Source organism: Micromys minutus, assembly GCF_963924665.1.
Source record: "Micromys minutus genome assembly, chromosome: 28".
Taxonomy (NCBI): Eukaryota; Metazoa; Chordata; class Mammalia; order Rodentia; family Muridae; genus Micromys; species Micromys minutus.
Genome location: NC_137963.1, coordinates 18,106,637 through 18,128,160, shown reverse-complemented (window position 1 = coordinate 18,128,160; position 21,524 = coordinate 18,106,637). Strand labels below are relative to the sequence as shown.

The window sequence follows — 21,524 nt, the reverse complement described above, 5'->3', positions numbered from 1 at the left end:
GGTCTGTGGCCTCGGCTCCTGGCCTCAGGAAAGAAGCTTTGTCACCCCCAATCCTATTTCTTAGGGAGTGCAGGAAGTAAGGTTACACACTGAGTGATTTACAGGATCCCTTTCTACGATGAGTTCAGCATGGGTGTAGTTCTGAGACTTTAATCCTGCTTTCCCTGTGTCTCATCCGTAATAGTTTTTAGTTCTCTTAGCAACCATGGCTACCAGACATGTTTACAACCACCTTTCAAAAACCCAAGTGAACAGCTCACCTAGCTCACACACTTAAAGACAAGGGAAATAAAGCTAATAAGGAGCAAAATTTAAGGCTTTTTTTTTTTATTTCAGCCACAGAATGATGCATGCTACAGAGTAACCTTTACTTTTCCCCACTTGGATTTAAAACACCACCATTTCCAACCCTGAAAGAACATGGCACTTGTTTGTTTGTCCCCTTCTCAGTCACTGCAGACTTTCAAGTGTTTTCTTCAATACTGAGGCTTTCTCCTGCAGCTCTGCTCTGTTGTCTGTCTCCATAGTAGCTAAAGACTCAATCAAAAGTCCTCTGCATTCTGCTGTCAAACTTTCCCATTGTTTAGCTTCTGAATGGAGAGAAACAGAAAGAAAACCATTCATTACAGAATAAAAAAAAAAAAAAGTTTCCATATATCCTACTCCCCAAACAACCACAACTCTCTAATTAAGAGAACAACAATCACAGTTTGGTCAGCTCGCAAACCCAATTCCTGACAATGGCCTGAAAGCAGGTTGGGGAGGGACGTGGGGGATGGACTCCACTACAGCACAGAGGGAAGAATGAAGTAGCAAGGCAAAGGAGCAAGAGAGTCACCAGAGTCACAGTAGGATGCTACTTAATAATACATCAAAAAAGTTCCTTAAAAGATTTTATAATTGTATAATTAAATACCTTATTACTCGTTCTTACAAGAAAGCCTTAGAAACCAAATAAATACTAGAAAGTTTTAAAAACAAGAAAGCACAGTAAATGTTAACTATATTTATAATGCTCTGTTATTTTCTACTGATGTAACTTCAAGCAAATAATACAGATGCAGCAGAGCAGGGTTTTGTATAGGTCAAGCTGGCCTTGAACTCCTTATCTTCCCATCTCTGTCTCCCAAAGCTGGGGTTACAGGCCTGTACCACGATGCCCAGCTTCAAGAGAGTTGTTTAACCTCAGTTTTGCCATTTAGAAATATTAATATTTACCAGGAAAACTGAGAATTCAACTGTATGGTTAACTGTCCATGGTTTTTTATCTTAACAAGAAAAAATTAGATCATATGATATCTAGTATCTCTGAGTGTAAAAGGGCCCATTTTGTAGAAACCTAGGCTAGGTGCTGGCTGAAAGAGGGAAAAGTACAAACACCAATACTCAAGGTTGTGATGAAGACTGTCTCGTCATCTTCACTATTAACTCATGGAATAGGAGAGTAGGAAATAGGGACATATGTAATACTGAGGAGAATAAAAAGAAGAAAGCTGTGTTTCTTCTACCATTGACACAACACAAAATTTATAAGGTTTCTTAAAGGAAAAAATAGGAGAAAGAAAAGAAATAGGACTTAAAACAAGCTGTTATCAAATATGGTAACTAAAGTAGGTCTTTGATAAAACAACCCGACTCTCTTCTTGCCGTGTCCATAATTACACTCTAACACGTCTGCTCTCTCACTGCCAACCGCTTCTTGTAATTAACAAGGGTATGTCAGAGGTCACGACAGAAACAAACCTTTTTTACTTTGTGATAATATAACTTGATAATTCACTAAAAATATATAAACATAACAAAATTAAAACCTTTACAATTTAATGACTTTCGTTCTCTATAGTCTACTTGTATGTGCAGATACTTTAATATATATTTTATTCCATATATGTAAAATAAAAAAAATTATGAAGTGTCTCAGAAGCTATATCCTGGATTTATGGTGCTCTAATAAAATTTATGAAGAACTCACCTTCAAGTTTTTTAAACAGTAATTCTATCACAGATAAAGCTTCTGTTCTCACAGATGAGTAGGTCTTGTTTTCTAAGAAGAAAAATATGCAGTTCAAGAGTATGTTTTAAAAACAGAATTTCCAAGACTAAGTTAATGTTACTGAAAGATAAAAAGTTAAAACTGTTATGGATTCATTTTTGAAGTAAACTTCTGTTCAATAGCTTAAATAGATTTTCAATACTTAAATTATGCTATATGTCCACATCCACTACTTTAAGGTGCTGTAGATAGCCAGCCATTAACCCTAAGCCGTAACATTTAAAAGACCCATCTTAGATGTGAGCGATTCAAAAGTATTATCCCAAATCACAATCATCATTATGTCACACCTAAGACAAATCTTTGATCTGCATGATCCTCCTCATTTCACTGACCATCTAGGGACACCTTGAAACCTAAAAGGACAATTTTGTTAGCTTTTTATTCTATGTACACAAAAGCAAGCTATTTCCAAAAATTACAGATAAAACAAAGGCATCAAGATTTTTGATCAACTGGCTAACAAAAATTAATACACATCCAAGTCCACAGCAGGAAAGATGTACTTCAAAAACGGACAGTGCCCCATCAAAAGGACAGAGAAATCATCTTGACAGGACTTCCACTAACCACAGCTAGGACAACAAACTAATTAATAGTCAGGGACTGGAGAGATGGCTCAGCATGTAATCCTCTTGTAGAGGCCAAGCATTAAAGTCTCAGCACTCATACTGGCAGCTCACAAGTGCATGGAACTTCAGTTCTAGAAGACATAACAACTCTGGCCTCTGAGAACAGTAGTAATAATTTGTACATACACACAGTTAAAAATAAATCCTAAAAATCATTAATTATAAAGCACTGAAAGGTTAAGGGGTATGAATTAATACCAGTTAATGATGCATAAATAAAGAAAAAGAGAGAAGAACCTTGTTCAAAATAAAATGCCATTTAATGATAAATGGTTAGTGTTGAGAAAGGGCTAAAGTTGTAAAATTCATCATAAAAAAAAATTGGCTCATAGAAGAATCACTGATGCATGTAAAAATCTAAAGTAAAAACCCTGGAAGAGAAGTACATGTACATGGCCTTATATATAGAGTGTATTTTTATGGACTGTTTAATAGATGCACTATTGAAGAGGAGATTATCTGAATAATGTTAAAGCATGTTGTAAGGGCAGGTCTGATGCTAGGGTCCTGTTCTCCAATTGGTTCTTGATCTGTCAGTAAAGTAGTCATGAGACAATTGCAGGACAGAAAGTATAGGCGGGACTTCCAGGTTCCCACAGGCAAAGACAGATCAAGGAAAGGAGAGAGAGAGAGTTCGCCGGGCTTCTGAGGGAGAAAAGGTGACCAGTGTGGCCACAGGCCACTACTACAAGTAGGCAGGGCAGTTAAGGACGTTTTAGCTGGGACTGGTAAGGGAACACTTTTACAGGTGGGAGATAAGTAGCACCCAACAACTGTACCAAAAAGGCGAGTTGAAATTGAACAAGTGTGTGTGTGTGTGTTTTTTATCCAGGGATTCAATGGAGTCTGGGTGGAAGTTGGTAGTGCAGCCCAATCCTGGAGTGAAGGCGGGATAGCAAAGCTACATTCAACATAGCATGTTTCTAAGCACAACCTATTAGACACAAGAAAAAATAAGGATACTATAGAGAAAAACCATAGTACCTTGATTAAGTAAACAAAATTAACATTGAAAATCAGGAAAGCTGTGGACATGGCATGCCTCTTGATGTGAGAAAAGTTGTTATCATTAGCATCAGAATTCATAAGTTAGATCCAAGCATGAGGAAATGTCAGACAAACAGCAACTAAGAGAGAGGGAAAGCCTTTATCCTGCAAAATCACAAATATAAGAGAAAGAGAAGCTGAAAGAGTGTACCAGATGAAGAGACTAAAAGATATGATAACTATATTTTATATGTGATCCTTGACTTTATTTTTTATATGGGGAGTAATAGGGAATATGAGAACCTACAAAAAAGTTATTGAAGAAATTAAAAGTATGAAAGAGAAAAGAAATTGATAAAAAAAACACTGTATCCATACAAAATTATATAAATTTGATACCATAATGATGGTATAAAAAGGAATATACACTAAAGAATTTAGTTATAAAGGGACAAGTTGTAAGCAATATAGATTTAAATTTCAACAACTTTTAAAAACTAGGAACTATGTCTAAGTAAGTGTTTAATACTGACACAAAGGTACAATCTAAGACTCTACCGTAATTCCAGATAAAATACCCTTGTTGGGGACATATGGCACATAAACAGAACAGTCAGTTGTTGTTCTAGAAGCCTAGGTCCTGAGACTCAGCTCCTCAGTTTTAAAATCAGAGTTACTTAAGCCAAATGTGGTAACACAAGCTATAATCCAAGCTACCTGGATGATGGGGCCACAAATTCAATCTCGGCCCAGGTAGCACAGAGAGACCTAACTCAGAATGAAAAAGGGTGAGGATGCAGCTCAGTAGCAGAGCCCTGCATGAAGGACTGTGCCTGGTCACCAGCACCAAAAACAAAACAAACAGCAGCAGCAGCAATAACAACAAAAATCACTCAAGTTCTGGGTACGTACTCACCTAAAGAATAAGTAATTGATTTACAAGTTTCAAGAAGAATCTCAGACAAAGCTTCAGGATCTGCATATTCTTCTTCCAGAAGCATTAACCTATAAGTATAAAAGTGATATATAATGCAACTCTTAACAATTTAAAAACCTTCCTAGCATAACTTCTGTCTCTACATGCCATCTTATGTTACTTCAGATACTAGTAATATCTAAATTGATTACAAGAATGTGTAAATTTACACAATGAAGTATTACTCAACTGTTTAAAAAAATGACATCAGGAAATTTGAAGGCAAATGGATGGATCTAGAAAAATCATTCTAAATGAAGTAACCTAAATCCAGAAAGACAAATTTTGTATATACTCACTTATAAGTGGATATTGTCCATCAAGTAAACGATAACCAAGCTACAACCCATATACCCAGAGAGGTTAGGTAAGAAGGACTGAGGAGATGCATGGATCTCCTTGGGATAAAAATAATTTATAGGCAGATCAGGGGAGAATGAGGATGGGAGCAGGCAGGGAAGACAAGGTGTGGGGGAGACAGAGTAGAGAGAGCTGGAACTAGGGGGCATTTGTATGGGGATGTGGAAACCTAGTGTAGTGGAAACCTCCTGGAATCTATGAAGGTGATGATAATGAGGACTCCTAGTAATGGGGTCTCATCTGGCTCTCTCTTGTAGCCAGGCAAGAATCCCAGTAGCAAGACTAGGTTATATTCAATTGAGCTGTTGGCCAAGAGGATGTCCTGGAAATCAAACAACCGAGGCTGGTAAGACGAAGGGTGTCTCTCTGTAAACTGAAAGCATGCCCCAATGCGGAGGACAACACACACACACAACTCATTAAACTTGGTGATGATGAGCTGGTGCCTACATGAAGCCTTCACCCTTATGTTCTTGTCTCTTTGGTGTGGGAAAGTACACTGCAACATACCAAAAGAGGAATGTCAACAACCTAGCCATAAACCTTTGACTGAAAACCTGTCCTCCCTACAAAATATTGCTAGGGCAATAGTGGTACAGAACTTTTGGAGTATCCATCCAATGTCTGATTTGACTTATGGACCACTCCACAGGAAGAAACCCATACCCAACACTGCTTGGGTAACCAAGAACCAGAGACTAGATAGCCCAGAGACCTATTGTAAAACCAAACACTACTGATCTAAAAAGAAAATAAAAAGTATCAAAGTATCACTAGTATGACTCCTAATGATAGTCTGTTATACTCATAGATCAGTGCCTTATCCAGCCATCATCAGAGAGGCTTATACCAGAAGCAGATGGGCAGAGATGCAGAGACCCACAGCCAGACATTATGTGGAAAGACATTATGTCTCCATCAAATCCCTCCCCTCAAAGCAGGAAGGGAGAAGGACACTAGGAGAACAAGGTCCCCTGAACCAACATTAAGTAAGGCAGATATGAGCTCATGGAGAGCTCATGGAGACTGAAATAGTAAGCGCACGGCTATATGGATCTACCCCTGGTCCACTGCATATATTTTAGTTATTAGCTTAGGGCTTATGGGACTCTGGACCCTGACTGTGAGAATAAGTGGGCCTCTGACTCTTGTGATGGCTCTTGAGACTCTTTTCCTCCTGTTGGGTTGCTATGATGGTTTTGTTTAATTTTATTTTGTCATGTTTGGTTGTTATCTCTTAGAAGCTTATTCTTTTCTACTGAGAAACAGAAAGGGGGTGAATAAGAGGTGAGGGGAAGTGGGAAAAAACTGGAAGAAGTGGAGGGAGAATAAACTATAATCAGGATATATTATATGAGAAAAGAATCTTTTCTTTTTTGAAAAAAGAATGTGGAAAGGTTAAGAAGTGCATTCAATAGGGAGATAAAATAAAACCTGAATCATGAAGCACATTACCCCTGGAAAAAGGCGTTCATTGATTGGAGGACACCTAGCTGCACTTTCCAAGTGCTGAGTCTTAGCCGCTCACACATCAGTTTGCACAGCTCCTGACGATAACAACCTGGGCAGACAACCAAGTGGGACAGAAGAGGAAGTACGTAAGGATGAGAAGATAACAAACGATGGAGAGGAAACAGAAAGTAGCATTAAAACAAAGACAAAAGTAAAGTATGGAGTAGTAACATAAGGAAAAATTTCACTAAAGACACGGAATTTTCCCCAAACCATTAACATTAGTTTACACACACACACACACACACACACACACACACACACACACACACACACACACGCGCGCGAGGACTCATCTATTCTAACTTAAGTTTGCTCGTAGGGCATTTTGTCTTCCATAGAATTTCTGACAACAGCTTAGCTACACTCCCCTTCCCTTGTAAACTTCCTTAATAAAACCAAAAGGCCCTGAACACTTAAGTGTTCTTAAGTACTCTGCCACCTGTGAGTTTATCAACAGTTAGTCTTCTGTCATAAGCTAGTCCCAATTACAACTGTCACCATCATTATACAATTAATATTTTACTGCTGGGAGAATAAACTCAACAAAAATAAGAGCTCTTTGCATGTGATGCTGTCTTTCTTAGGAAATTCCCTATTTTAACTTTCTCTGGCAATTAAGCAAGTGTTACTCACTCTACTATAGTCCATAACACCACTCACAAATTGATAGTTTCTTTTGAAAAATTCTTTATATGCTAAACAGAGAATGATAGCTCAAAGAAAATGTTATGCCTAAGTTTGCAAATAATTAAAACAAAGACAGTGGGACAGAGTGTAGTTCCCAGAACAAGACAAACTTAAATAGCATTTGTTCAAACTCAATGGCCTTGTCAATGGGTTGTAACTATAACTTAAACTAATAATCATGGGTTACTATTTAATCCTTTGTAAATGTATGTTGAATTCTGAAAATCTGTCATGAGTTTCTCAATAAAACAGCTATCACTTGCTTACTGAAGACATGATGGGAAGGCGGGTGATTTTGAGAGGAAGGAACTCTAATATTGTGAGTCTATCAGAGAATAGTTATGAATACAAAAGAAACAAAACTCTTCTTATAGTCAGACTATCTACATAAAGTAACTTTATAGTTGTTATGCATCCAACTGTATCCCCCAATATTACTGCACTGACTAGAAAATACAATATTTAAAAGAATCATATGGGTAGATCCTAATCCAATCCCCTTATAAGCGATCAGGACACAGCAACACAGAGGGAGGCCATGTGAAGACAGGAAAGGCAACTATTCAGAAGCTAAAGAGAGAAGTCTCAGAAGACACCAACCCTAACAACAACTTGATCTTAGACTTCTACTTACCAGAACTGGGAGGTGGGGGGACATTTTTGTTATTTAAGTCATCCAGTCCGTGATATTTTTATTTTAAAGATTAATTTTATTTTTATCTTATTTATTTTGTGTATGAGTGTTTTGTCTGAATGTGTGTCTGTGCAACACATGGGTATCCAGTGCCCTTGGATGCCCTGGGGCAGGAGTTTCACACAGCTGTGAGCCAATATGTGGGCACTGGGAACTAAACTCATCAGGTTCGCTGGAAGAAAAGCCAGCAAGTATGCTTAAATGCTAAGCTATCTATCTCTCTACCTCCCTGTGGTACTTTCTTATACTATCCCTAATAATACACTGAGCCAGGTACTTATTTGCTGATGAAAGAGTAAAATGAATATAGAAAAATTCCAACTATTAATATTCAGACTACATAAAGAATATTACTATGCCACACAGAAAAAAAAAAAAAACTGTCTTCTTACTAAGTGACTTCTAGTTCCAGCACTTGTACAAATGTGTGCTCCAGTGCTTACATTGGGTGTCTGGGTTCCTGGGCCATGCTTTCCCCAGGCTCTCAAAGGCGCTGAGCAGAGACTCCAGCTGCAGCTCTCTTTCCTTCTCATTTTCATCTTCAGCTTTGGTGGTACGGACGCCCATGCTTTCAAGTGAATTCTAGGATATATCAGAGAGGAGAGGGAAGGGGAGGAGAAAGGAGAGGGAGGAGGAGAGGAGGAAAAAGAAAGAAATGGAATTCTAATAGTTCCTTCTTTAAAGTTACAGTTATACTCTTAAACAGAGTGTTGAACAGGAGATATTGACCAAGAACTAAATGCTGACTTCTCTTACCAGTTTTCCATTTGTATTAAAATTATACATATCTGATAAATTTGAGAAATACTTTTAAACAATTTGTATATGAAAATTACGAAACATACTATATATATAATATGTTGAGTATAAAGACCTGCATTTGGATCAAGAGAATTAAAGATGGAAAGAACTTGGCAATGTTTCAAATAAAAACTCTTGATAAACTGGTAAAACGGCCACAAGTAATTCATCAGCTTGTAGGCAATATAATCCACTTAAAATATAAGTCTCCAAGATCCACACATTATCGGGAAAAATAACCAAGACAGCCTTATTGCTGAATGAAAACAAATATATGAAGTAGGAACAACACAAGACATAAGAATGAAGTATTTCACGCCTTCAAAGTAAGTAGGCGGAGTGGCATATGCCTTTAGCCCAGCATTTGGGATGCAGAGGCAGATGGATCTCTGTGAGTTTGAGGCCAGCCTAGTCTACATAGCTACATGGTGGGTTCCAGGACAGACAGCACTACAATAAAGAGCTTGTCTCAGAAAACCATGCCTACTTTATTAAAAAAGAAAAAAAAAATAATACATTGGTTTCCAAATTAAGTCAGTCATCTTTTTTCTAACCAAAATTTCTCCAAGATAATGCAGAGGTGAACTATACAACACACAGCATTACTTGTCTTCACACTAAATAACTACCAGGCATATGCACACACTACCAAGGGAACGTTTACTAAGATAGAGGCTGCCACGACTCTCATCCTCCTCCTCCACCTTTCCTACTCTCTGCTGCCATTGGAGCACTGTGATTAAGTGCAGGCCAGTGGGTACATGAATCAAAACGTTTCCATTTACAAACTTTTCCTGAGAGAAACTATGGACTCACTATGACTCTAACTTCATCTACTCTGTCATCCGTCTGGACCCAGATTAAACCACAGACCGTGAGAATAATGTACAAGAAATGGGAACCCTGAAGACTTTATGAGTCTTCCATCTATCAAGTAAGAGACGAGCTTCTATCTTGTTTGAGGCCATAATGTTTTGGATTTTTCTGCCATTCTACAGCGAAAGCCGTCCTAATGAAACACAGCCAGGACAGATGAGAAGCCAAGTGATGACACAGGCAGCCATTACCTTCTTGATGAGGGGTATGACAATGTCGGAAAACTCCTGGAATCTGTCTTCTTTGGTGGCTTTCAAAACATCTGCTGCACAGCTAATTGCAACAATCTTATATTTGAGATTCTCTTTGCAACACTCCTTCAAGACAGCCTGAAGAATTTCATTTGTGGTGGGTTGATTGGGCACAGACTTTTCCAACTCTGTACTATAGGATTCACAGAAAACATCAGGATAGTGAAGAAAAGCTATAGCTTCAAGCTTCATTTTAGAAATAATACGTGCACTAAAAGAAGACTTACCTGCAAGCCGTCACTACACAGGCAATGGCTTTCAATAGTTCTTCCTGATAAGTTAGAGATGAAGAAATACTGTTAAACCCACACATTTCATTCTCTACACTGTGACTACCCCCATGAGTATCTTATGACCATAGCAACAAAACTAACATTTATCTCACCTTTAATACACTATGCACACGCATCTCTAGCCAAGATTACAGGCTATTCAGTACTATGTCCACAACAACACTATGGAAGCCAATAGTGGCCTTAGAGAAACAGAGCACATACACAGCCCCAACCTCATGTTCCCCACAGAATTCTCACTATGCACACTTCTCTACAGCCCTTGCACGTCCCCAACTCTCAAGCCTCATCAGTGAGCATCTTTGATGTCAGGATCAGAAGCAGTTCAGTGTACTCAGATTCACATATGACCAGTCCTGGCTCTATTGAAGGTCAGTGAACACAAAATGGTGACCAGTTTAAGAGGTAACGTGTGAAGCTGAATATGAAAAAATATATCAATCTCCAGTATTACTATGCTTTATTCAAGAACATATGGGGCATACTTTGTTATAAAAATGTCATAGATAATAATCAGGCAAAGTCTTCCACTAGCTAGAAAACCTAGCTGCAAAAATAATCCAGAGTCACATAAAATCAGACTCCTGTTCTACAGGAAGATCCAGTCCCAGTTCTTTAGAATGGATTCCTTTACCTTTCCCGCCCATGTTCTTCCTGCCAGGCCTTGCACCAATGCACTCAGTATCATCCCCAGATAAGGAGGCACAAGAGAGCTTGTTTGTTTTGCAATTGATGCCATAGCAATTGCACCCTGGGCTTTCATTTTCCAAGACTGTGATTGTAAAGCCTTCTGGGTAATAGTAATCAATTCCTGCAGGTACAATCGAATACCTCCAAAAGAACCTACATTTTAAAAGAAAAAGGGGAAAAAAAAGTTGTAACACCTCTTAAGTGACAAGAAAAAAAATTTTAACAACTTTATTTTATAAAACAAAGATAAACGTACAGATTTTAAGCAATTTTTGCATAAAATTATACAATACATTTTTGTCAGTACTTTTTTTTTTTTTTAAAGGTTTGATAGTGTGATAAAGATCCCACCAGTAACAATGAGCATAAAGTACATGTAAAACAAGATGCAACCTGGAAATAGTCAAAGTTTTCTCGGTGTGTAAAGATTTTTTTTTTTTTTTTTTACAATGAGCAGACAGTACATGTAATACAGGGTACAACCCGGAATTTGTCAATGTGTTCTTGGTGGGTAAGGATTGAGCATGACTATTTTTGTTTTGTTTTGTTTTGTTTTGTTTTCTTTATTTCTTGGATTTCATACAGTCTGTGAGTTGTTTCTGGGGCAGTGCAAGCCTCTGGGTTTAGCATTCCACTATCAGTGACTGCATATTATGTCTGTTCTTTTGTGACTGGGTTATCTCACTCAGGATGATATTCTCTAGATGCAGCCATTTTCTTAAGAATTTGGTTAAGTCATTGTTTCTGGTGGCTGAGTAGTACTCCATTGTGTAAATGTACCACGATTTTTGTATCCATTCATCTTCTGAAGGACATCTGGGTTCTTTCCAGCTTCTGGCTATTATAAATAGAGCTGCTATGAACATTGTGGTGCATATATCTTTGTTGTGTGTTGGAGTGTCTCTGGGGTATATGCCCAGAAGTGGAATAGCTGGATCTTCAGGTAGTATTATGTCCAATTTTCTGAGGTATCACCAGACTGATTTCCAGAGTGGTTGTATTAGTTTGCAACCCCACCAACAGTGGAGAAGTGTTCCTCTTTCTCCGCAACCTCGCCAGCATCTGTTGTCATCTGAGTTTTGGATCTTGGCCAATCTGACTGGTGTGAGGTGGAATCTCAGGGTTGTTCTAATTTGCATTTCCCTGATGGCTAAGGATGTCGAGCACTTCCTCAGATATTTCTCAGCCATTCAATATTCCTCAACTGAGAACGTTTTGTTTAGCTCTGTACCCCATTTTTTAATAGGGTTATTTGATTCTCTGGTGTCTAGCTTTTTGAGTTCTTTGTATACCTTGGATATTAGGCCTCTATCTGATGTGGAGTTGGTAAAGATCTTTTTCCATTCTGTTGGCTGCCGTTTTGTTTTCTTGACAATGTCCTTAGCCTTACAGAAACTTTGCAATCTCATTAAGTCCCATTTGTTAATCTTTGACCTTAGAGCTTGAGCCATTGGTGTTTTGTTCAGAAAATTTTCTCCTGTGCCTATGTGTTCTAAGGTTTTCCCTAGTTTCTCATCTAATAGTTTCAGTGTATCTGGTTTAATGTGGAGATCTTTGATCCACTTACACTTGAGCTTTGTACAAGGGAAAAATTTTATAAGATACTTTTTAAGTGTGAGTAAGTCAGTGTCATTCATTTTAAGCCTTAACTGTCAACTGAACATAGTGCCTGCTAACGGGAGAGACAGTGCCTTCTTTTTGTAACACTGGGAATTCATGAACTTGGACACCCTGCCAGAAATATTACTTTTGGGTCGTCATCACATGTGTGTCACGGTTGAAAACCCCGCTCTACAATAATGACCTGAGGCAACATAAGATCACAACTGCGCTCAGCTAACCTACACAAAGCTCTCCTTTGCTTAGACACTGCTTACAATCTCTCACAGAGACAGAAAGTAACCAGTCAAACTCAGATATTAGGATGTGCTCAAAATGTGCATATGTTGCTCAAGTTCTCCGGAGAGTTGTGACCAGACAACGCAAACCAACAACCCCAGCTGTGTCCTTAGCATCCACCATTTACTAACCAGGCACGTTTTCCTGCCACACTTCAGTCCACATATTACACTCCTCTTTTTCAGATTTCTCCTCATCAGCAATTTCATGCATGCCCAGAAATGCTAAGGGCAGAACTTCTTTAGCATGGTTCTTCAATACGTCAGGGCTGTATCTTCCAATGGCATGAATTGTCAAAGCACAAGAGATCTTATAGACAGGCTCTAAAGAAAAGAAACCAAAATTTTGTTTTCATTTAATTATTTTTCAGGGTAAGTGATCTAAATACTACAATTTAAAATGTTGACACCAAAACAGCATAGAGCTTGTGTGCTTAGTATCTGGATTCAGAATGATTGAAAGAGACGCAGTACCTTCCTTCTCCATGTACCAGGCACTGAGCTTCTGCAGCAGGTTTCCAGTGCTGCTATCCCGTGAAGTCTGAAAAGCAAACACTCCGCGTCACTTCCTTTTAGTTACCAGTGCTGTGCTTAACTGAATAAGAAGTCAACTCACCCGAACTAAGTGGCCCATGGCAAACGCACAGGATTTCTGAATTACGCTGTTCCGGTCTGTTAGACCACTAAGCAAAGCGCTCATAAGTTTACCTACAGAAATAATAAAAACAGCCAATTGTGTGGTTGGCCAAATATTGTGTTATGTTCCCAGGACTAAAACCCCATAACCCTGAAAGTAATCAAGTTTACTAAACAGTAATTTAGGGCTCTTAAATGTTATTTGTACTACCTATGTTCTTTATCTCATTTGATTCAAAACTAAAAAATTAACTTCCGTCCAGAATATTGTGAGAAAGGTACAAAAGCGACAGGTAGATATAGAATGCCAACTAGAAGCCTATGTAGAAGAGGAAGGAAAAGGAGCACTTACGGGAAATCAGCTATGAATAATTAAAAGGTTCTGCAGAGCATCACTGACAAACTTACCTGTGAGACAATAAAAGTTTGCTTACAAATAACTGGGTCAGAGGCTTGAGTGGAGGCAAGGCACACAAACATAACCCAGCAATTTCCTTTTAAAACTCTGAGACAGCAGGCAGCAGCGGTGCAGGCCTTTAGTGCCAGCACTCAGAAGGCAAAGGCAGACAGAGCCCTGAGATCAAGGCCAGCCTGGTCTACAGAGAGAGTTCCAGGGTAGCCTGGGCTACACAGAGAAACCCTGTCACAAAAAAGCAAAACAAAAATGAAACAAAACCCTCTGAAATAAACAGTCAGCCCGTACATATGAAAACTCACCTGAGTAAGGGGTCAGGTCCTGGGGACACTGCGTAGTTAAGGACACGATGACACTGGCACAGCCTCCCTTTGAAGGCCACAGAAACACAGGTCTAAGTTTGTTGTCTCCATGCACTATCAAACTACTTATAGGCATCCATAATTTAAAGATAAAACATATTAAGTCTAATAGCCCCTCTGGGATTCAATATAGAAAAAGTTAAATATTTTAAACTCCTTATACAGAGACTATTATTTTAGGAGTAAAAACTCAAGAAATAAGTTTTTAATAAGAAAGAAAACAATGTTGTATAACTGTCGGAAATAACACATGATATCAAGAACAACTCTATGTCTAGAGATTCCTAAGAAAACAGTTTTTATGTGTACAAAGAGAAGGATGGTGCTTTATTTAATAGCTCTTTAAAACCTAAACAGTCAGATGTTGCTTGTTTGGCAGAGCATCACACCCTTCAGAGAACACAATACACAGGTAACCTATAGGACACACAGCAGGGCAACACTCAGAAACATAAACATTTTCTCTGCAAGTAAAACTACTGCTGTTTTCAACCTTCTCCTGACTTACATATGTTAATTAGAGCTGAAGTATTAATTTTGCACATGAAGAAATGGGTTATGTTTGAGTCCCAGGACACACACAATCCTAGCACTACGGTGCAAGAAGGCAGCGTGGGGACACCATGAGATCTGCTCTAAAACAACAAACAACACATTTTTAACAGTAGAAAAAAAAATAAGCAGATGAAGAGAGTATTTAACCTTTTTACAAAAGGTATTTTTCTACTGAAACAGCTATTAAACCTTACATGAAATCTTAAATTACTGTCTAAAATGACTACTCCTTTAACAGATATGTGTGTTTTTCCATTAACTGGTAACACCAGAAAATTCAAGAGCACTTACACGGTAACCAGAAAAGGTTCTACTAAAACCAGCAGGACAAGCAGAGTATGATACGGTGTAAGCATGACAGTATGCAGCATGATTCCTGTCATCCCTGCACTGGGAAACATGGCGGAAGTATCAACACCATACAGGAACTCATCTTCATTGTATAGGAAGTTTGAGACTAGATAAGCTATGAGACCTTATCTCAAAGAAATGCATACATATTTACAAATCAGTTACACATTTTAAGTTACTCATGTAACCATAGAAACAAAATCTTTAACATGAATTATATTTTACAGAAACATTAACTTTTAAACTAATCATTTTTGTTGTTTAAAAAAAATCACAAACACATACTTGCTCTTATGAAAGTGCACTTCTCTGAACTAGGAAGATGGTTCAGTAGGTGAGCTACCAGGTAACCTGGGATCACATTAGCATCAACATAGAAAGCTGGTTCCTATCTGTACTCTTCAGAACTGTGGGGACAGGAGGGCTAGATCTACTAAGCTTGCTGGCAGCCAGCTCAGGCAAGCAGTGAGCACCTGATTCAATGATAGAATCCTTCTCAAAAGATAATATGGAAAGCAATAGTGGAATATACCCCAAAAGGTAAAAATAAAGATGCCTTTAGCCTCCACACGCATGTGCACAAACACAAACACAAGCGTACATATACACACACCCACACAAATCTTACCTTGGTCCCAAGGCCCACACCACTTCTGATCAGCTCACATAACCTCGGAACTAGCTCACCTAGCACCGAAACATCAAGATATTGCAGGCACTTTGAAAAAAGAATAAATATAAAAGTAAGCCTAAGCAAATAATTAAGTCAGTATTATGTCTTTATTTAAAAACTACCTATGTCAAAATAAGTACCTACTAATTTTAATAGAAAGTTTAAAAACTACCGGATTGATTTTGCTCTGGGAAAATGAAACTATTACAGTACTACAAACAAAAAATTCACTCACTAATGGTTCAACATTAAACATAGAAAAACTATCTATTTCAAATGTAAAATGCCTAGATTAAAACTGACCTTCCATACTGGGGCTACTAGACTCCAAATAAGTCAGATTTAGATGATTTTACCATAGCTTGTTATATTTTTTAAAATATAAGCACACACTTCATACTTTATGAATATTTCCAAATAATGCTTGATAAATACTCCTCTCATTTGCCAATAATAAAACTAAACCGTAAGATTCATAGGCAGAATATCACCAGCAGTCCCCAGTAGTCACCAAAACCTGGTTTTTGTCCCATTTGTGATCTGCTTAGTGAACAATTTCTGGTAGCTTGCAAGCTCTTAATAATCACTACAGGAAATGCCCAGAATATGACTCTGCCAAGATTCTCAGAACCTCAAAGTGCCAACCTCAAAGAACTCTCCACTACACGTTTCCAACATCTGAAGTGCATTACCATCGCTCCGTTCCTGTCGCCCACCTTCTGTGCTGTCTACTTCATTAAAATACCTCTCAGCTTACACCTTCAAGATCTTGTCCAAAGAAATTTCTCATGCAGAGATAGGCAAAAGAGCAATGATGATGATAGTAATAATAATAAAAATAGTAATAAAATAAATATCACTGAGCCTGTCTGGAGTAAGTAGACCAAAAATAGATACAAGTTATAGATCGATCTCCTAATATGCTGTTTTCTATGTAACACAAAATTTGACAAATTCTGCTATCCAGAAACTTTACTTTTATTAGTAGTTAAGAAAAATGTCTATAAATAAGCAATATTTTTATATGACAGTTAAAACCTTAAGAATTTTGAAAGAAACAGCTGCAGTGACAATATTTTATCAACACATCCCCTTAGGTTTGTCTCGTGTTACAGAGCATGAAGTCTCTGGAAAACTGTCCTCAGACAGATGCACATGAGCTTCTCAGTTGTATTTGGGAACTCACCATGTTGATTGTCTCCATCATGGGGGAAGATTTTGCAGCACTGAGCCGAGCACTGTCCATTGCATCCTGAAGAACAGAAGCTCAAGATAATCAGGATATTCAACTAGTTATGAATCAGCCATAGAACATAATTAAAGGGTCTTACTTCTAAACTAAAGGCTTTTAAGTAAGCAATATGGAAATCAGATGAAAATCTAATTCTAATTTCTTCTGACCTCACTTAACAACTATAAAATTAGCATATCCCTAAAGGTCAGAAATTCAGACAACATTAAACAAAATATGAGGGCTGGTAGTGCACCTCATTAGTAGCTTAGCATGAACAAGGCCCCAGGATCAATCCCTTCTACCACAAGAGATTGAGTAATGATGTATTTATTAGCAAAGATGTCATGGCTCTAAGCAAGTCATTCAGCCTTCTTGAGTCTTAAGTTCTCTATCCACTTACGAAGAGAATACATTGAATTTGGACATAATGTTTAAAACACTGTCTAAAAAGAACTACCAATAGTGTTTGTATTTATATAATCCATTTATTAAGTGGATTCATATTTGCAATGATATTTTGAATAAAATCACACTAGGGGAAAGGTTATTACTATCCAGAGAGAAAGGCATGAAAAAGTGATTTGCTAAGGTTTGCAAAAAGGTAAGATAGAATTTATGTTCCCTAATTTTAATACTAGTAAACATTTTATGGGAGGTGGTAAATCTACTGAAATGGGAAAGAATGCCCAATAAAGAAGAAACAATAAACAATATTAAGAGGCAAATGAAAAGAGTAATTTAAAAGACAAGATTATACAAATTAATAATTTAAGAGTAAACTGAGAAAACACTGACATTACATATTATATAGACCTAATCATCCCAATAAACAAACATAAATATAAAAAGGCTAGGTATAGAACAGAAAGAAAATTCAGAGAAATATATAAATGGCTAATGAGAGCTGTAAAGTAAGGGTAGGCATGTGCAATGACTGCATGCTCACAAAAGCTGCAGTTAGTTAGAGAGAGGTATAAGATGCCTGATGTGGGTGTTAAAAATCAAACCCCAGGCCTCTAGAAGAGTAGCTAATTTGCTATGCTATCTCTTTAGATCTAGAAGTTAGGGATTTAGCTCAATGGATACAGTGTTCCAAGCAAAAGGTCTGGTTTGGGTGGGTGGGAGGGGATGAGCAGGCTGGGGCTAAGAGAGTATAAAAAGATAATAGACAATATATATAAAAGAAACATTTGAAATATAACACTATATCTTACTTATAAAACTGATGTTATTCAGTTCAATTACTCACTATTATCAAAGATATAGAGAAAAAAGGGGGTTTAAAACCTCTAACCTTGTAAAACCACCCTACAAAATATAATCACCTGACTTTAGTATGAATAAATTAAAAAGAATAAAATAAAACATATATAGACTTTATGCCTGGTAAATTAAAAATGCAGTTACAGAACAATAATCAAAATCTATTATGAAGACTCATCAAACTATTCTAACAAAATAGAAGCAGAAGGGCCACTACCTAATTCATTCTATGAGGCCACAGTTATTCTGATACCTAAACCACACAAAGACCCAACCAAAAAAGAGAACTTCAGATAAATTACGCTTATAATCAGCAATGCAAAAATAAAATTTTCATAAATCAAATCTAAAAACATCTTTCACCACTATCAAGTAGGTTTCATCTCAGGGATGCAGGAATGGTTCAATATATAAAAATTCATCAGTGTAATCCACTATATTAACAAAGTCAAAGAAAAAAAATTACATGATTCAATGATAAAAGACCTTTGACAAATTCCAAACCCCTTCATGTTAAGTCTTGGAGAGATGAGGAATTAAGGTACATACCAAAACATAATAAAAGAAATGTACAGCAAACCAACAGCCAACATCAAATTAAATGGAAAGAAACTTGAAGCAACCCTACTAAACTCAGGGACAACACAAGGCTGCCCACTCTCCCCCTATTTATTCGATATAGCACTTGAAGTTCTAGCCAGAGCAATTAGACAACAAATGGAGGTAAAGGGGATACAAAGTGGGAAGAAAGAAGCAGAAGTATCATTATTTGCAGATAATATGCTAGTATACACAAGCTACCCCCAAAATTCTACCAGAAGAACTCCTACAACTGATGAACATCTTCAGTAAAGTGGCTGGATCTAAAATTAACTCAAAGAAATCAGTGGCCTTCTTTTATATATGTGATAATCAAGTTGAGAAGTAGCCACAAATAATAAACATCTTGGTGTAACTCTAACTAAGCAAGTGAAAGATGTGTATGACAAGAATGTCAAGTACCCAAAGAATGAAACTGGAAGAAGACCTAAGAAAATGGAGAGATCTCCCATGATCATGGATTGGTAGGATTAACAATGTGAAAATGGCTATTTTACCAAAATCAATCTACAGATTCAATGCAATTCCAATTCTCATCAAAATTCCAACACATTCTTCACAGACATGGAAAGAGCAATCCTCAATTTCATATGGAAAAACAAAAGCCCAGGATAGCCAAAACAATTCTCAACAATAAAAGAACTTCTAGGGGAATCATGTTCCCTGATCTCAAGCTGTACTACAGAAAAATAGTGATAAAACAGACATGTTGATCAATGGAATAGAATCAAGACCCAGAAAAAAATCCATACCTATGAACACTTGATCTTTGACAAAAAAGTCAAAACCATCCAGTAGAGAAAAAAAAAGCATTTTCAATGAATGGTGCTCGTCTAACTGGCAGTCTACATGTAGAAGACTGCAAATTGATCCATATTTATTACCCTGCACAAAGCTCAAGGCCTACTGGATCAAGGACCTCAACATAAAACCAGATAATCTAGTAGAAGGCAAAGTGGGAAATAACCTTGAACACATTGACACAGGGGAAAATTTCTTGAACAGAACACCAATGGCTGAGGCTCTAAGATCAACCTCTTGAAACTGAAAAGCTTCTGTAAGGAAAAGGTCAACAGGACAAAACGGCAACCAACAGATTTTGAAAAAATCCTCAAGTTTGATTTTGTTTTTAATTGGGGGACTTATGAGTATAAAAGAATTTTTTAAAGCCCCCAGGAAACCTCCTAGGGTTCCTGGTACATAGAGGAGACCTCCTAGGGATTACTTTCTACCCTTCCAGGTTGATTTAATATTTCCTCAATAAATGATTCATATACAACCTTTGAAAAATAACTGTCAAAGACAAAGCAGAGCAACTTTAGACCAAAGTCTACATAGAAATTTTTACTTAAGACATTCTATAGATGATTAGGTATATATCTAACCAGAAAAAAAATAAAAATAATTTTTAGACTTAAAATTATGTTAGTAAGTTGTCAATTTTTATCTGATTAACAAAAGTATATATGAGATGGACAGCACCTTCTCCCTTAAAAAAATCTAAAAAATAAAGAAAACCCACTGCATAGTGCTTATCTATGGGTACTGGACAGATCTTAACAGTGGTCATACCTTAGCAATACTTACAAATATACTTCTGCTACAACTTACCTTTTCTTGTTCTGTAGCCCGGAGACTTAAATAATTGAGAACTTGAGGCTCCAACACACTTAAGGACTCTAGGAGTGCTGGAATGAGTTTGGGTGCGTGTGGCTTCAACATGGCTCCTGCACTTTTGCTGATCTTCACAAGAGTGTTAATGCTATACACACAGAGGACATCGTGTGAACCCCTTCACCACAAATAAAAAAGCCTACAATCTAACCAAGAGGATGTTCTGCACTGCATTCAGGTATATACTCATGTTTCAAGCCTAGTCCTGGCAGCTGATAAGTGGGGCTTCTGACTATGACTGGACCCAGGGTCTCTCATCTTTTGCCACTTAAAAAAAAATTAGAGACTTGTTCTGCAATGTTTTGTTTGAGACATTTCTCTGAACAGCCTGTCCCGAAACTCACTCTGTGGAACAGACTGGCTTCGAAGTCACAGAGATCTCGCTGTCTCTGCCTCCCAAGCACTGGGATTAAAGGCATACACTACCATCGTGGGGCAATTACAAATATTTTTAAGCAAGCACACATAACACGTTGAGGAGTGAAAAAAAAACGATAGTTTTGGAATCCAAAGTCAGAGTTCAAAGTCTATCCAAACCCTCTTCAAACTATCTTTCTTCCTTTCTTTCTTCCTTCCTTCCTTCCTTTCTTTCTTTCTTTCTTTCTTTCTTTCTTTCTTTCTTTCTTTCTTTCTTTCTTTCTTTCCTTCCTTCCTTTCTTTCTTTCTTTCCTTCCTTTTCATTTTTCTAGACAAGGTTTCACTCTATAAAGTATCAGCTAACCTGGAACCTGCTATCTAGACCAGGCTGGTTTTGAACTCTAATGGACTTTTACGTACAAGTAATGGAATTAAAGGTATATGCCATCACACCCAGCTTGATTCTTGAAACTTTAACAGTCCCAATCTTTCTCTTGTTTTCTCACTTAACCTCACTGATTCTATTCCAATTGTGTTATTTAACATATCTTTTATATATAACTGTAAACTACAACAGGTAATGGTTCAATTATTTTAAAATTTTGGCTTATGCCAGTAATGCCATTAGTTTGAGGCCAGGCTGAAGTACTAGGCAGCAAATATAAGTAGACTCTGCCTCTGAAACCATGCA

At 37.4% G+C, this 21,524-nt stretch overlaps 1 protein-coding gene across 4 annotated transcripts in view; it reads right to left on the bottom strand.

The window, feature by feature from the left end:
• Window positions 1-310: 310 nt before the first annotated feature.
• Window positions 311-21,524, bottom strand: part of ECPAS (Ecm29 proteasome adaptor and scaffold) — a 108,416-nt gene continuing 87,202 nt past the window's right edge. For all 4 annotated transcript variants that reach the window (XM_080940053.1, XM_080940052.1, XM_080940051.1 and 1 more), the window contains 15 exons: window positions 20,414-20,564; window positions 16,892-16,957; window positions 15,661-15,750; window positions 14,067-14,133; window positions 13,330-13,421; window positions 13,188-13,254; window positions 12,846-13,037; window positions 10,760-10,968; window positions 10,060-10,103; window positions 9,773-9,965; window positions 8,348-8,486; window positions 6,464-6,569; window positions 4,589-4,677; window positions 1,973-2,044; window positions 311-590 (listed from right to left, as the gene is read on the bottom strand). In XM_080940053.1, coding sequence (XP_080796179.1) covers window positions 451-590; window positions 1,973-2,044; window positions 4,589-4,677; window positions 6,464-6,569; window positions 8,348-8,486; window positions 9,773-9,965; window positions 10,060-10,103; window positions 10,760-10,968; window positions 12,846-13,037; window positions 13,188-13,254; window positions 13,330-13,421; window positions 14,067-14,133; window positions 15,661-15,750; window positions 16,892-16,957; window positions 20,414-20,564 — 1,717 coding nt within the window. In that variant the 3' untranslated portion in view covers window positions 311-450. The remainder of the gene's footprint in view (window positions 591-1,972; window positions 2,045-4,588; window positions 4,678-6,463; window positions 6,570-8,347; window positions 8,487-9,772; window positions 9,966-10,059; window positions 10,104-10,759; window positions 10,969-12,845; window positions 13,038-13,187; window positions 13,255-13,329; window positions 13,422-14,066; window positions 14,134-15,660; window positions 15,751-16,891; window positions 16,958-20,413; window positions 20,565-21,524) is intronic.